At 45.2% G+C, this 17,502-nt stretch overlaps 1 protein-coding gene across 1 annotated transcript in view; it reads right to left on the bottom strand.

Moving 5' to 3' along the window:
- GRIK4 (glutamate ionotropic receptor kainate type subunit 4) overlaps positions 1–17,502 on the bottom strand; it is a 445,828-nt gene that overhangs the window by 170,605 nt on the left and 257,721 nt on the right. The window contains exon 7 of the mRNA XM_084807214.1: positions 16,243–16,408. Within this exon, the coding sequence (XP_084663340.1) occupies positions 16,243–16,408 (166 nt within the window). The remainder of the gene's footprint in view (positions 1–16,242; positions 16,409–17,502) is intronic.

Raw genomic sequence — 17,502 nt, 5'->3', positions numbered from 1 at the left:
TAATAAATGAATTCATGAGTAGTTACATTAATCAATAGCTTTAAAGCTCTCAGCCATAAAATAAAATTCTGCAGCTTTTGGAGCAGATTTTTGTTTCCATTATAAAGGATCCCAGAATGAACAGGAAGTAGGAAGTATGAACCCTCCATTACAGGAAGTGGATTTATTTAGCAGGGGCTGAAACGCCACCTCTTCTAGGGTGGTAGGAACCACCCCTTCATTCCAGGAGGCATAAACAACCTCTGATAGCCAAACAGCTAACCCATCCCTGGCTGCTATCACAAGCCAAGAAGGATAAGGATCTAGAATGCAAGTGACTTGATCTGCAAAATACAAGTGACTTGATCTGCAAAACATAAAGCAAATGGATCGCAGTGGGCTCCTGAAGGCTCCAACAGTTGGTTCCCTGGGCAGGCCTCTTACCATCTGGAACAGCTCTATTAGACAATGTCACACACAATGGTGGTGGGGAAGTAAGCAGTGGCAGAGAGGAGCCAGGGCTCACAGGGACGTAGCACCGGCATTTTTTTATTAGCAGGGTTGCTGACGTCATCTGCTATTTCTCTCAGAATTCCCTGCTTCCTCTGAGCTTTGTTGCAATCCTCACAGTAGCGGGGGGGGGGGGGGGATGAATTTTCCCAACAATAATATATTGTTCCTTGTTGTAATGTAAAGTATTTTGGGATGGCCTGGTCTTGAATGGACAATTAAGACCTATTCGCTTTACAAAAGGCCTGCAGCCTAGCACATGAAAACTCATAGAACTGGTTTGTTGATCTGGACCAACACAGCTGCATGTAACTTTGGACTCTCCTTGGGGGTGTGGCTATGGGGATTGTCATGATGAGTGTCTGCACTTCAAACTTTACCAGTCCACCACAGGAAGCAAGCTTTCTTCACCATCATCGCCACCACAAAGTAGGGCCCATAATGGAGACTATCCTGTGTTTGCTTTCCATCTTCTGCCACTTCTGCTCTAGACTGCAATCTGACCCGTTTCACTGCCTTCAGATCCTCAGAATACTAAGGAACTGAGATAGGTCTACAGTTGCAGCAGGGGCACTTCTGACTAATTTTATTGATGGCCTGGGCCATCTCCTCATTCTAAAGACAGCCTTGGCAGTATCTCTGGCAACATGTATGGGAAAATCCTCCAGAGACATCAGGAAACCAACTGGGTCCAAAAGTCTCCAAGGGCAGTCCATCAAACATGATCAGCCACCCCCACTGAGGTTCAAGGCAGCATGTAGACAAAACCTGAGCAGAAAGTGACCTGTTGATGATAACAGAGTCATTGCCAACTACTTCACCCACAGATTACCCTTCCCCTCGCCCCAGTGCAGAAAACAAAGTTCAAAGCGGGTCCTGCCACATGGGTCGGACCAGCTCTGTTCTTCTGTGGCTTGCCCTGATTACTTGGGCTGCCTTTTTTGAAACTTATATTAGCCTGGCTTTCTAAGTACACATCAGTCTTATCCCTTAATTAAACATTCTAGTGTGGCTCTCTTACTTGGGAAGTTTCACCCAGGGGATACCATCTGTCCTGCTGTGTAATCACCAGAGGCTCGGATCCTATGGGGGGTTGCTGTGCTGTTCCAAAGCCTAACAGAATGGTGGAGCAGAAAACCAGGTCCAGGAATGGTAGCCTGGCAAAGGTACTGGGGAGCCTTTGTTTGAAATCCCACCCACTACCTCTGCCCTGAACTCTAGTTCTTTAGAGTTCTGTGGGGAGGTGGAATGGCTATTAAATATGTACAGTAGCTGCAACCATCACATATTCTTCCCCCTGTTTGGCCTTGTTTCCATTTTCCTGTCCTTCCTCTCTTTCCTTAGTGGTGTGTGTGTAGACTGTAAGCCCTTCTGGGGCAGGGATCTTTATAAACTGCCATCTAAATTGGTGGTGAATATTCTCTCTCTCTCTCTCTCTCTCTCTCTCTCTCTCATATCATTTCTGATTATTCAATCACCCAGAAAGGTTGTAGATTCAATATTTATCAGCACAACAATATCTAGTCAAAGTTGTAGACAATTTCCTCCTCAAGGTCTGAATGACTCAAAAAAGGTAACCAAGTGATGGATCAAAGCTATGAAAAATTGAGATGAGAAGTCTTTACCTAGTGGAAGTTATTTCCCCTAGTAGAAGGGCGGGGGGAGAGAGAATCTGCTTGACTATGTGAGTCTCTTTATGTTGCATTTGTCCTCTTTCCTCCTTTCCTTGTTTTACCTAAATAGGAACTCATTTGGGGATTAATCTCCCAGCAATAGCAAAGGAACAGAATTACTTTTTCTAAAGGTGAGATTTAACAGTACTCAGGGGGCCACCTTGTCACTTATGCATCGCTTAAGCTGTCAAAACAGTGCTTAGCCCTGTTTCACAATTGTGTAGGTTTAAAGCCACCCACTGCTCACATCTCTCTCCTCTGGCCTTCGATAAAAAATAATGTTTATTTTAGTGTTGTATTGTGCTACCAGCAGTCTTTTGCGATTCCCTCCACTGGAGACCCGAGGCATTTGAATCATTTTATGAGAGAGAGAGAGAGAGAGAGAGAGAGAGAGGCAGACAGAGACAGAGACAGAAGCTGTAAATGAGTTCATTTTTCTCTGATTAAAAAAGAACACTGATTTCAAATAAGAAAACCTTATTTGAGCCAGTGTGGTGTAGGAGAGCCAGTGTGGTATAGTGGTGAGAGCAACTGGACTGGGAGCCAGGAGATCTGGGTTCTAGTCCCCACTCAGGCATGGAAGCTCACTGGGTGACTTTGGGCCAGTCACAGACTCTCAGCCCAACCTACCTCACAGGGTTGTTGTTGTGAGGATAAAATGGAGAGGAGGATGATAATGTAAGCTGCCTTGTTTTCCTTGCAAGAGGAAAAAGGGTGGGATATAAATGCAATAATCAATCAATCAGTCAATCAATCCTGGCTTCAGTTGTAAACAGAACTGAACCCACATTCATAAGCAATCCAGACCTGCTCCCCATTCTGAGAGGGAGAGAAGCTAATGTCAAGGTTTATCTCAGTCCCTGTCTCTTTGCCACCTGATCTCTTGTTTTGACCCATTTCACTATCACAGAAATTTCCAAAACAGTATCAATAGACTCTAACTCTCATGAGCTTGCTAGGGCTTTTTTCCCCCTGCAAGACAGTAGCTAAACTCCTCTGCCATCAACATTTAATCAAATGTCACCCAGTTCTAATTTCAGTTGCATCTGAGTCGCTAGATAGCTGTTATCTAAGCACTTACACGAAAACTGTACAAAACCTTAGACATGTATGTTTAACTACTAATTCCATGCCTGAAATTTTGATTCTAGGTTCTTTCAAAAATTCTGGCAAAAGGAGCTAGTTGTTGTTGTTGTTATTTTAAACTTTGCTGAACCCGAACTGCTAGATAGCTCTTCTTTAACTGTGTACAAGCAAACAACGCAATGCAAGATCTGAGTTCTCCAGCAGCTTATAACTGATGAAAAATAAGAGGAGAGCAAGGTCTGAGGTAGATGCAGTACCGGGGGCATTTCCCAGAGCCTATATATCCTTGAGAATGGCACACAGAAGCCATCTGAGAGCTGGGAGCAATTTGAGATAAGCCTAAGATACACCCATCTTTGGTGGGTGAAAATTTCCCGTGTGCCCCTGCTGAACCTGAAAAGCAATATCAAAAACTCCTTAAGGATCTTTTGCCTCCTTAAGAGTCCCACCTTCCTTGTTTTCAGCTTCCCCTTCCCAGTAATGTGGGGTTTAGGCTGTAGACACGGGGTGACTGACACTCTAGACACCTGGGTATTAACCACAACAGTTTACTGGTAAATTAAAGCAAGCAAATTACAATGAAAGTTATTTACAGAATAGAGGTGAGTGATACAAAAGGCATTAAGAGAAAATGAAGGTTGCAAAAATGCAAGTTCCTGTACTGTAGCTGCACTTAGGCTGAATCTACACATAGCAGTTATACCGTTATCATATTGGTACACATGACACCAATGGGCGCCAATAGTTATGATAATGGTATGATAACAGTATAACTGCTATGTGTAGGTTCAGCCTAATTAGACTACTCCAGGCTGCTTCTTCTTGCTTTCTTTTTATGCTCTAGTCTTCCTCTCTCTCTCTCTCTGGTCTTCCTCCCTCTGGCCTCCCTTTCACTGGCTCTCTCCCCCTTTATATCCCTTCCTTTTCCAAAACTGAAAGGGTTGTTGTTGTTGTTGTCGTTATTTACATTTATAACTCGCCTGTTTTCCTCCTTAAGGAACCCAAGGTGGCATACATAAACCCCCTCCTTTCCTTTTTATCCTCACAACAACAACCCTGTGAGGTAGGTTGGGCTGAGAGTCTGTGACTGGCCCAAAATCACCCAGTGAGCTTCATGGCAGGGCAGGGACTAGAACCCGGATCTCCCAACTCCTAGTCCAACACTCTAGCCACTACACCATGCTGTTTCAAACCTGGAGAAATGAAATCTAACTCAGGAAATGAAACTTAACAGGGGACATGAAATGACTCTTCTCAGGTATACCACCTTCCAACACAAAAAAACCTGAGGCCTCAAGGCCTGAGCTTTTTACCTTGTCTCTGTAGGCTTCACACCTTCACAGGGATACAGCGGGCAGGCTTGACATAGGAATTAGCTTTATACAAGACCTTTTATTTATTATATTTTTAATCCGACCAGTAACAGGTGTTCTTTGGGCAGATCTCAAGAATTAAACGAATAAAGACCTTAAGAGGTCTATCTGTCTCAATAGTAATAGGCAGCAGCTCTCCAGGGTTTCAGGAGAGGACTATCCCAGCCCTACCTGGAGATGCTGGGAACTGAACCTATGGCCTTTTGCATGCAAAGCATGTCATAAACCACTGAGCTACAGCCTCTTGCCCGACCACACTATACAGATGACAGGTTTGAGCAAGGGCAATGCTGAGTGTTACAACCTGCGTGGAGCCCGAGTCCTCTCTCTCTCAACATGGGGAACCTCCCCTCTCCCTCGCAATCAGACATCTGTGCCTGATGGCTGCTGGGAAGACACTGTGGGAGGCAGTGATCTGTTCTCCATCTGAGACCTAACGTTTTAAAATGTTGCAGCATACGTTTTGTCTGACCACCCTTGACAGAGAAGACAAGTGCAAGCTCCAAATTGCACCAGCACTTAATATTAACAGGCATTTTTTCGTTACAACGAACACAGGCAGAATAAGTAGGCAAAAGTGAGACCAAAACCTGCAACCCAGCTCCCTACAATCATTAAGCATGTAGTGGCTTTTCAGACAGTTATCTTCCCCTGCATATAGTGGGTTTCAACTAATGGTTGTGTTGCTTATTCCAACAAGGGGGACACGTACCTCGGGAAGCACATCCTCGAGGCCCTGCTCCCCTCTCTTTTTCATTAAAAGTATTTTGGTTACTTGCAGCCAGCAGGCCTTCCTGGGAGTTTCCTTGTGTAGAGGAAATTCTGGAAGACCTTTGTATGTCGAGGAGATAGATGTGACATGCTGCAACTGCTCCTTACCTGACCAAACTTTCTGTGAGGCCTTAAAGATAGGCCTTTTAGACTTCTTGGCCTGACTCTTGCTTTCCAGGCTCCTTGGCCAGAAAAAACATGTTTTTCTGTAAGGTTTCTCAAGGATAGAATCAGGATGGTATGACCTTGGAATGTGGGAGGATCTCCCCGGCTGCGGTCCACCTGCCTTAGCTTGTCTCATGGGAGGATGCAAAAACATCATGAGACTAAGAATCAGACCATCAAACACATACAATTGGTTAAGGAGGGTGCAGACAGCAGCACGTAGACACAAGGGATTTTAGGTATATAAGTCCCTCCATGGTGGCAATCAAGCTGAGCTTTGGCGCAGTCCAGGACCGCGGAGGTGCTGTGTGTCAGCCATTCGGAGTCTCCTCATTGTTGTTATCTGGGGCTCCTGACAGCTGAATGGGGAAGGGTGAGATCTTGCTTGGCTTTGCTTTGAAACCACATATGTTCACTTGCAGTCTTTTGCCTGCTACTTAATACATAATTTTACTCTTACCTACTGGCGTGCTTATTGCTTCTGAATCCAAACAAGAACCTCTCTGCCTTTGGCAGAACACCATGTGACCTGCACTCTTTTCAGGCAGCTACAAATCTTCAAGATTCTGGGCTATTGGCTGGGTTTTCTTGAAGATTCCTGGGCCCATAACCTGTTTCAGAGTAAGTTCTGTCTTAGGTGTGGTCAGCAAAACTTACTCTGCAACACTAAAACCATCTGTGTGGACTTAGTTTTCCCAGATTTTGACTCAGTGGTTGACTTGCCAGACCCTTCAGATTAGGATTGTTGATGGATACAAGAGAAAGCAGTTGCATCTGGATGGCTGAGCGTTGCCCATTGAGGAGGGCATCGGCACCCCCCCTCACATCTACCTTAAGCAGGACTATGCCGGACATTCTTTCAGTTTGATAATAGCTTCAAAAGTAGCACATTCAGTGCCATCAAACAAATCATCCATCCATCCATCCATCCATCCATCCATCCATCCATCCAAATACTTTCCTTGCTGACTATCCATATTCATTTGCTGATCTTTGGGGCTATTTCCCCATTAGCTTCTTCTGCTTATGAGTGTCATTTTTCTGCTTTTTGCCCTCACAGTCTTTGGCCTCATTTTCCCACACTGCTGTTGAATCTGATTGGCTGAGGCAGCCCTTCCCGATTTTGTGCATAATGCATCCAAGATGTTGTCATGTTAGGTGTAGCACAGTGACGATGCCATCAACAACATCATACGGGTTGCCACAGCCAGTAGAATTCAGTTGTTGTGTGGCCAAATGAGATGAATGGCAAGGAAGAAAGGAAATGGCATGGAGAAGAACAGTATGAAAACAACTCAAATAAGGTCACTACAGGGGTTTAAAATCTCCAGAAACAGGAGGAACTTTTTGACACTTACTTACTTACTTACTTATTTATTACATTTATATCCCACCTTTTCTCCTCCTTAAGGAACCCAAGGCAGCATACATAACCCTCCTCCTCTCCATTTTAGCCTTACAACAACAACCCTGTGAGGTAGGTTGGGCTGAGAGTCTGTGACTGGCCCAAAGTCACCCAGTAAGCTTCCATGGCTGAGTGGGGACTAGAACCCGGATCTCCCAACTCCCAGTCCAACACTCTGGCTACTACACCACACTGGCTCTCCCACTTGTGAAAAAGCATATGAAATGAGGCACATCATTTTGGAACAGTCCTAAGTTCCTCAGTGAAAGGATGGGACTGGCATAGACTTAAATTCTCCAGGGCTTAATTCCTTATTTTCAGCAAAGCAGCTGGCTGCTGCAATTCCTCCTTTTAGGTCTGCTCTCAAATATCCCATTCCTTCCCAGGCTTCAGATCCTAGAACCTGCTTATCTCCAGTCCCCATATTCTGATTTGTCTCCTGGACCTGGTGACCACCTTACCCTTCTGCTGGCAAGTCCTTGAAATTTGACTTTCGGCCTGCAGCAATCAGCAGCTACCCGGCCATGCCATATTCTGCTGGTCAGTCCAATAATCAATGTGAAATGAGGCTAAGATGTATGTTTCTTGAGGCCAGTGGAATATCTCACCTCCTATGAGGCAGCAACTCCCTCTGGCATTTTCTAGTTTTATGTCTAATTTTAATTTCTCCGAAATAAAATTAGATCCTGCTCCTTAATTTTATAGCCCTGCATTTATGAGGCTGGTTGAAAAACATCATCTGCCTAACTCAGTGACTAAATGGAACTGCAGCAGTTCATGTTGGACCGTCATTGCTCCTCCCTTGACTAGTCCCCTTGCATGATTAGTCCCCTCGCACAAGCGCGCGTGCGCGCGCACACACACACACACACACACACACCACTCTGCTTATTTTACTCCCATACAAACAGCCTGGCTACAGTTATCCATGCACTGGCAACCTCCTACCTAGATTATTGTAACGTATTATATGTGGGGCTACCTCTGAAGGTGGTCTAGAAACTTCAGTTAGTGTAGAATAGAGGGCATCTACCAGCTGGGTGGTATATAAATTTGACAAATAAATAAAATAAATGATCTGCAGGTGCAGTTCTAACAGAATGTCATATGAGGAGCCAAGGGATGTCTTCCTTATCACTTAAAAAAAAAAAATGCACTGCTCTCTGGTGCCTCCAGCCTCTCCAGCCAGAAACTTTCCATGTTTCCTGGAATGCTCATGGGAGGAAGTCATGATGTAACTTCCTCCCATGGACAATCCAGGAAGTGTGCTAGCTGGGGAGACCCACTGTGGAACACCATGGAAGAGTGTGAAGATTTCAGGTTCTTAAAGTGAAGCAAGAACACTCCATGGTCATCTTGTAATGCTAATGATCAAGCTAAGCATCAAGCCCTCTCAACCCCACCTGCAAATGTCACTAAAATTTTCCTGTGAAGCTGAAAGAGGCAGAAAAATGACTGACTATTTCGGGCGGGGCAACAGTTTTGTGAAATTGGTGGATGGGGTTTGGCCCAATGGTAAAGCCATCTGCTTCTGACCCTTTCAATACACATTTGTCTGCTCCAGAATCTGCCCAACCTCAATCACATTGCTTTCCTCTGACCCCGCTTCGATGTAGTGGTTGGGCTAGGGAGACCTGGGTTCAAATCCCCACTCAGCGACGAAGCCAGCTGGGTGATCCTGGGCTCGTCACTCTCTCTCAGCCTAACCTACACCACAGGGCTGCAGTAAAGATAAAATGGGGAGGTGGGGAGTGTGTACACCTTGAGCCTTGACCTCCTTGGAGAAAATTTATTTATTTATTTATTTATTTATTTATTTATTTCATTTCTATACCGCCCAATAGCCGAAGCTCTCTGGGCGGTTCACAAAAACTAAAACCAAACAACACACAATAAAACAATTTAAAATATATAGAACATTAAAACCACAATATAACAATACAACCACAATAAAACCTAGCAGCAGTACAGGAGTTTAAAATACAGATTTAAAACAGAAAAGATAAAAATTTAGAAAGCTAAAATGCCTGGGAAAATAAAAAGGTCTTCACCTGGTGCCGGAAGGAGTACAATGTAGGTGCCAGGCAAACCTCACTAGGGAGCTCATTCCAGAGCCGGGGTGCCACAACAGAAAAAGCCCTCCTCCTAGTAGCCACCCGCCTCACTTCCTTTGGCAGGGGCTCACGGAGAAGGGCCACTGATGATGATCTTAAGGTCCGGGCAGGCACATATGGGAGGAGGCGATCCGTCAGGTAACCTGGCCCCAAGCCGTTAAGGGCTTTGAATGTTAACACCAGTACTTTGAATCGGGCCCGGAAATGGACTGGCAGCCAGTGCAGCTGGAAAAGTACTGGCGTAATATGAAAAGGTTGTCTATAAATATAATAGATAAAAATGTAGGACGTAAAGCAGGGCATGGTTGGTTAGAGTTCTACACAGTTCCTCAATCAATTCAGAGATGGATCCTGAAAACCAGCATTTTATTGATTTGTTTTATTTTGGGAGCAATCCTACTGGGATAGGCTGCTGTTTCCAGACTTGGAGGTGACTGCCTTTCCAATGCAGGGCAGGAGATTTCAGCTGTCTAGCTGTGGGAAGGCGGAGTGGGGGAAGCGGCTGCCGGATGACACCTTGGATGTGTTGTACTGGCATTTACACCTTCCCCACCCGGAATGCCACGTTTTTGCTGCTCCATGCTCCTCTTCCAAGCGTGGACCACGGGGCCATTCCGAGCTGCTTGCAAGACAGCACGGGGCGGAAGGGAAGGTCAGTTCTCAGGGAACTGACCTCATAGTGCAAGCTCCGAGGTTGGTTCCTGGAAATCGATGTATCCTATGACCATCTAGCTACTGACTAGCAGCCATATGGTTGCTCCCTTTATTTATTTCATTTCTATACTGCCCATTAGCCAAAGCTCTATCCACATTTCTAGCCTGTGCCCTTCTCTCCTAATTCCACCTCCTTCTCAGATGACTGTTCTCTCTGACAGCTGTATTCTTGGAGCAGCTGATCAGCTCCTAAATCAGGGGTAGGCAACGTGATGCCTGAGGGTACCAGTGTGCCCTCAGACACGTTTCTTGGCTCCAACCAAGGTGCCCTATTCCTCCTACTTTTTAATTAGTTTACTTTTTAAATAAATAAATAAAAATCTTATTGGCGGCTGGGATTGCTTCAAAGCAAAGTCAAGGTCTCTAGCTGCTCCCATCTTCTTTTCACATGAATGCCTCTGGGCCATGTGCAGGGCTCAGAGACATTCTTAGGAAATAAAGCTTTCATTCATTATTACATGGATATACTGCTCAATAGCCGAAGCTCTCTGGCCAGTTTACAGAAGAAAGCAGCTGGGTGCAGGTGAACGCTTGCAGCACACCCATTCTGTGGTGGTGCCTGGGACAGTTTCTCCAGTTGTTAATTGTTGTGAATTGCCCAGAGAGCTTAAGCTATTGGGCAGTATAGAAATGCAATCAATCAATCAATCAGTCAATCAATCAATATTTAAGGGCACAATCCTACGCATGTTTCGACAGGAAAAAGTCCTACAATTCCATGCTGGCTGGGGCATGCTGGGAATTGTAGGATTTTTTTTCTGCCCCAAATAAATAAATTGCCAAATGTGCCCATGGCCCAGAAGCGTTGCATACCCCTGTCCTGAATCCAAAGACAGAAAGATGGAAGCACATTGAAAAGTTATGTGTTGTTGTTGTTGTTGTTTAAGTTATCCACTTGGGAAGAAAACAATCCTTTTAAGCCAATAGCCATCCTTTCCTAGCTCCACCACTCTCACAAGGAAGGAAAGGGCTCTGTTCCTTTCCAAAGAGATCCCCTTCTTTTCCAGTGATGCGAGGCTCTGAAGTACTTGCTTCCCACAAAACAGATGTTCTTTCAAAGGGTTGTTTTATGGGTGGAACATGAGCAAGGGCTTGTAGGCACATCCCTGGACTTTGAAGTGCTTAAACGAGGACACTGAGCTGGGGGTTGGACTTGATGGACTTACAGGCCCCTTCTAACCCTACTATTCTATGATTCCATGATTCTATGCCCACCAAGGAGGGCTGAGGCAGGACCAAACATGGGTGCATGAAGAGCTGTGCCTTTGCTGTGTGTGGCAGTCTGCTTAGATACCTGATGGGCAGGAAGGCCTCTCAGGCAGGAAACTGGGCTTGGGCATGGCTGTGCATTCTCTCTGTGTCCAGGCAACCCAAATGCTGCACTGGGAAAAGCGAAATCTGGCCACCAGATTACATTACACACATTTTTACCTTTGCTTCCGCTAGTCCTGGGGAGGGCAACGGGCTATGCAGGGCAGGGGTGGGCAGACTCCATAATTCCAGGATTGACTTTGTTGTAGTTTTATTTTACTAGAACCTCAAGATCCACTTTTGCCTGGTACAAAAGACATATACATAGAATTAAGGAATTTTGAGCCCAGGAATCTATTTTGAGTACCAGAATTGAACAGAGCTCACAGTCCTTCCATACAAAAATGTGCTGGTGATTACACCAAACTTTCTTCATTTGAGCCATATAATTTGTGGTGAGGGAGTCATTTTGTTGCTGAATTCTTAAACAACTGGGACTTGGAAATCCTTCCTTATTTAATTCAAATCACCCAAATCTAGCAGTAGATCCAAATCTACCTTCTGCCCACTCCTGATGTAGGGCACTCAAGGTCTGCTCCCAGAAACCGGAAAACGTATTCCATCACCCCCTGGCTTCTGAGATTTCAGCAAACATTATCTGTATATTCGCAGTCCAATAAAGGTTAGAAATTTGCTGTTTTTTCAAAATAAAAATCAAAGCTTCACGAACTGATGCAATACAGCTTAGTTTTCTTACTCTGCCATTATCGCACCATCTTTCATACCACATTTATTAGATCATAGCAAAGTTGATAAGCACTGATAAACCATCAATTCCATCTTGACCACGTTGGAAGAGAAGAACTGAGTCTTTCCTGCCTAAATTCAGTGCTCATATCACACTCAGGCATCTTTATTCCACAATGAATTTGCAATCATGTTTCACAGGAGGAAGGTATGGGAAGAAAAAGGAAGCTTATTTGCAGAATTTAATTTCTCTCCCTTGTGCCTATCCAAAGATGGGACACCCCCAAAGCTGCCCATAATCAAGGCTTGTAAATGCCACAATTCACCTTTACATCCTTTTGCCACCACACCCCAGTCAGCAGTCGGCTCATCCAGTTGTACCTGATTAAAGCAATCAAACTCAACTCAATTAACGGCTGGGTGCCATGCTATTTTAAAAGTGATTTGGTTCCTGAGCTTTTCTATCCAGTTAAATGAAGGATCAAATTAACCAGAGATGGAATTAAATGGCAGACATCCAAGTGTGTCTCTGGCAGGTGCATTCCACTCTTCCAGTGTGCAGTATCTGTAAGTTTGTGCATGGACACATGCATGTAAATATGCACTGCAACATTCACCACTGTGAGAGCATAGAAAGGGATAATGAATCCACAAAATAATATTGTTAGAGTCCAATCCTATGTGTATTTAAACAGAAAAAAGTCCTACAACCCCCAGCATTCCCTAGCCAGCCATGCTGGCTGGGGAATGCTGGGAGCTGTAGGACTTTTTTCTGCCTAAACATGCATAGGATTGTGCCCTTAATGACTCCCTAATTTTACACATCCTGGAATCTTTCTGCTTTTAACAGCTCCATGTAGAAGAATATTTATAACTGCATTTTACTGTTATTGAACTGCAATAAATGCCATGAACATAAAGAATATTAGATGAGCTATGATACAGAACCACAGTGAAAGTTCTTTGAATTTACTAGCAACCTCACCAAAGTGTAGATAATGAATAAGCAGTGGAATCATATACTTTCCAGCACCCCAACACACCTGCACACCACTGTTGATATGCCATAATGCATAGTCCATGCCAATATGCACAAAGCAAACAACTCTTCCACTTAAAATGAAAATTGGGGTGGAACTGCTCAGATCTGTTCTGTAGTAGATGCCAGCAAGGCAGGAGAATTTGGTTCATTCCTACCTTTTGAGAATCTTTTTTTTAAAAAAGGATGAAAATTCGTATAAATGTTTGGTGCACCTTTCTGCAGATATATGCATTTTTGTTTATGATTTTGCCTAGTATACATGTGTTTTGCAAATGATTTTAGTAATATAATGCATTTTTGAAAGTTATTTTCATGAATATAAGCATTCTTGTTTCCACTTTCCTCTAATATACACATTTTCATACTCATTTCTTGATTAGAGAGCTCCATTGCAAAATTTGGAAGAGTGCGAAATTGGAAGGATAACTGAGTTTTGGTTCACAGATTGGTTTGAAAGTCCAAAATTAGGTAAATTGACATTGGATTGTGAACCAAACACATTTCTCCCCCTTCCCTAGTTGCAGCACCATGGACAGCATTAAGTGTGAAACTTGCTCCGGCAAAGGCTCAAAGTGAACTGAGATCTCTTAAGTTTCTTCCTCCAGTCCTCCCTTCCCAATACCCAATATCTTGCTTGGAGAATGTGGGTCTAAAAGCTAGGGCCAACCCTCTGGCCTGAAGACAAGGCCTTTCTGTCCTCACCCGCTGCCCACCCACCACTGCCTTGGCATATTCTCTGCACCACTGGGCAGGTGCAGGAGGCAGGGTGGCCCAAGACATTTTGCTGCCTGAGGCAGAAGAGCAAATGGCAGCCCCACCACATCAAGGTGCCTAGTATCCAAATCTAACCACATTATTTTGGCACATGAATCCACAAGCACCTCTTCCCTTTCTTGGCAATCAAAGTACAATAATAACAAAGTAACCATTTGCTGCCCTTTCATGACATCCAAAATTTGCTGCCTGAGGCAGCTGCTTCACTTTGCCTAATGGTCGGGCCGGCCTTGAAAGGAGGCATTTGACTCTTCCAGTGAGTTGGGCTTGTGGAGAAGTGTCAGCGAGGGTCCTGGCTCTGTGGGCACAGGACCACCAGCTTCAGGTTCTTTGTGCTCCTTGAACACCAGCCTCTCACTCAGTGTCAGGAGCCTGGACCAGTTGCCCAGCCAGTGGTCCAGAAGCCCGGACTTGGCTGGCTCATCCTCCTCTGACTCTGAGGAGCTGGCACCATGATGGGAATGACTGTCTGTATCAGGCCAATACATGTCGGAATGTATGCATGTATGCTTAATTGACACATGACGGTGGTAAGTGGGAGGATGTGGGTAAGTGAAATCCTGTTGCTCCAATTTGGTAAAGGTTTGCATAGTGCTCTTTACTTTGGCCAGAAGAGAAAATCATATGAAATTAGGGATGTCAGAGAATTCCGTGATGGATCTCGGTGAGGCTGAATGCCAGTGCATTCGGCCCCCCGAAATCCATCGTGGAATGGCCTGCCACCCCCCCGCCCCCCACAGATCCCCCCTGGGATGAGACTTAACTGGGGCGGATGTTCCAGACGGCAGCAGGTCCAGCGGCGGTTTCGGAGGTGGTGGCAGCAGCTGGTCTTCTGACTGGCTGCCGTCACCGCCATTTGCAGTCTGTGTCATTTTTTTCTTTTTTCTTTTCATAGATGTGATAGGCTACATAAAGACTTACGTAGCCTATCATTGCTGAGTTTAAAAAAAAACGCTTACACAAATGGTGGTGGCTACAGCTGCAGCCATTTGCGTTCCTTATTTTTCACTGTCTTAGTCTACGTCAATATTTACGTAGACTAAGATGAAGAAAAGAAAGGGGAATGCAAATAGCGTAGTGGGTGCTATTTGCATTCCCCTTTCTTTTCTTCGTCTTAGTCTACATAAATATTGACGTAGACTAAGACGGTGAAAAATAAGGAACACAAATGGTGGCGGCCGTAGCCACCGCCATTTGCATACACGTTTGTTTTTTTACCCAGAGCCCTCCACGGCGAGAAATCCGGCTGCGGACGGCCCTGGCCTGGGCCTGGCCGGCTGCTCCGCGGAGCCGCCGCGGAGCACAGCCGGCCATCGAGGATTCTGGGGGGGAGGACCGGATCGCCTCCTCCCATCGAGGATTCCGGGGGGAGGGATGGAACGCCTCCCCCCCCATGAACAGAATCCACGAAAAGGTAAGTCACTTTCGTACATCCCTATATGAAATGCAAACCTACATTCTGCACCAGAATGTCCGTGTTCCAAAATTATGTGAATCAATACAATGTGCATGTGTCAGGGTGGAAAATGAGCCCAGAGAGCCCCAGAGCAGTTCTGATTCTGAGGAAGAACAGCAATCCATGGGAGAGGAGCTTGCTCATCTCTCACAAGCACAGCAGCTGGCAGAGATTCCTCCTGCCAGCATTCCTGGGATAGATGATGACCCTGGCAGTGAGAGAGCGCTGGAGGGGGGCTTTCTGGATGCTCGGCGCAGACGCAGGGAGTGGCGACAGATGGAGGGCGCAGAAAGGAGGCACAGTGCTCATTTGGCGCACAAGCAACGGTCGCGTCCTGAGGACCCAAGGGAAAGAGGGAGGATCTCTCCCTAGCCCATAAGTTCAGAGTCTTCCCGTGGTTCCCCTTCAAACAGGGACCAACTGCCTTACCTGGAGCTTAGGCTACTTTGCTATCTTTCTCCAGTGCTGTTCCTTGCTTAGTCACTAGTGATTAGTATCTGAAAGAGTCATAAAGTAATAAAGGAATAAAGCCTTGGAAAGAATCCTCATCGTCTGTGTCCTGAGTTGGCTATTGGAGGGGACTTCAAGAGGCAGCTAGGGCACTCCTGACAGCATGTCCTTGATCAGAATTCTCTTGATGGCAAGCCAGATTCAGCTTCACTGCCCTCTGGTCTCTCCTCCCATCAACTGTTCTGGGCACAATGATGACACAGGGTTTCCATTGCCACCTTGACAACTTGTACCAAATGGATCCCTACCTTGACACTATGATCAATATCTGAGACCTTCCTCTGAGTCCTTCTCTGAGGGAGGCTTGGAGGATGGCAACAAGGGGGAGGGCCATCTCAGTGGTGGCCCCCTGATGATGGAATGCTCTCCCCACTGAGATCTGCCTGGTGCCAACATGGTCCTTTTTTCAGCGCCAGGTTAAGACTTTCCTCTACTCCGAGTCATTGGACAGCATATGATTGGGCTTTCAATGTCAGTTGTTTTATCAGGTCCCACTATCTTATTCTAACTGGTTTTTCTCTGTTTTAAAGTGTCTTTACATTTTGCACATGAGAAGTTTTTATTTATATTTTTACTATATTGTATTTGGGGATTGTAATTTTTGTGAACCACTCAGAGAGCTTTGGGAATAGAAATGAAATGAAATAAATAAAGCCTTAGAAAGCAACTTGCATTCAGCTTTGGCACAGATGAGGCAGGCAGTGGTGCAGTTAAAGAAATTCAGGATCCCAGCAACAGCCACGCTGATGTCAGTGTTACTGGGGTGCAGGTTCAAGGTTGTGAATCTCTGGAACTGGAGTCTGAGGAATTCTTCTGGGGCAACCTTGAAATGGGGGACCTGAAAGAGGGAGGGAAGGGGAAGGGGAAGAGGGGGGGGGAGAGAGAGAGAGAGAGACAAAGAGAGAAAGAAGTACATCAATCTGGGGAAGAGAGACAAGACTTTATTGATCACACAGGTTTCCCCTTAGGTAAATTGCACAGGTAAATCACACAGGTTTCCCCTTAGGTAAATCACACAGGGTTTCCCCTTAGGTAAGTCACACAGGTAAATCACACAGGTTTCCCCTTAGGTAAATCACACAGGGTTTCCCCTTAGGTAAGTCACACAGGTAAATCACACAGGGTTTCCCCTTAGGTAAGTCACACAGGTAAATCACACAGGGTTTCCCCTTAGGTAAATCACACAGGGAAATGACACAGGGTTTCCCCTTAGGTAAATCACATAGGGAAATCACATAATGTTTCCTCTTAGGTAAATCACACAGGTTTCCCCTTAGGTAAATCACACAGGTAAATCACACAGGGTTTTGCCTTAGGGAAATCACACAGGGTTTCCCCTTAGGTAAATCACACAGGGTTCCCCTTAGATAAATCACACAGGTAAATCACATAGTGTTTTCTCTTAGGTAAATCACACAGGGTTTCTCCTTAGGTAAATCACACAGGGAAATCACATAGGGTTTCCCCTTAGGGAAATCACACAGGTAAATCACACAGGGTTTTCCCTTAGAGAAATCACACAGGGTTTCCCCTTAGGTAAATCACACAGGGAAATCACATAGGGTTTCCCCCTAGGTAAATCACACAGGGTTCCCCTTAGATAAATCACACAGATAAATCACATAGGGTTTCCCCTTAGGTAAATCACACAGGGTTCCCCTTAGATAAATCACACAGATAAATCACATAGTGTTTTCTCTTAGGTAAATCACACAGGTTTCCCCTTAGAGAAATTACACAGGTAAATCACATGGGGTTCCTGAATTGCCTGCATTTGCATAGTAGATTCACAAGGCAGAATCAGGTGGGATGGTCAGCCTGCAGAACACAGGGCCTCTTCATTGCAGGATGTGCCACTGCCAAGTTTGATTGCAACACTCTCAAGCCTATGTCCATTTTCTCAGAAAAGAAACAAAAAACAACTATCACAAA

The sequence above is a fragment of the Heloderma suspectum genome, chromosome 6, assembly GCF_057233095.1.
Source record: "Heloderma suspectum isolate Gila_16-S chromosome 6, 16-S_ref, whole genome shotgun sequence".
Classification (NCBI taxonomy): Eukaryota; Metazoa; Chordata; class Lepidosauria; order Squamata; family Helodermatidae; genus Heloderma; species Heloderma suspectum.
This window is presented reverse-complemented; position numbering and strand designations above follow the sequence as displayed.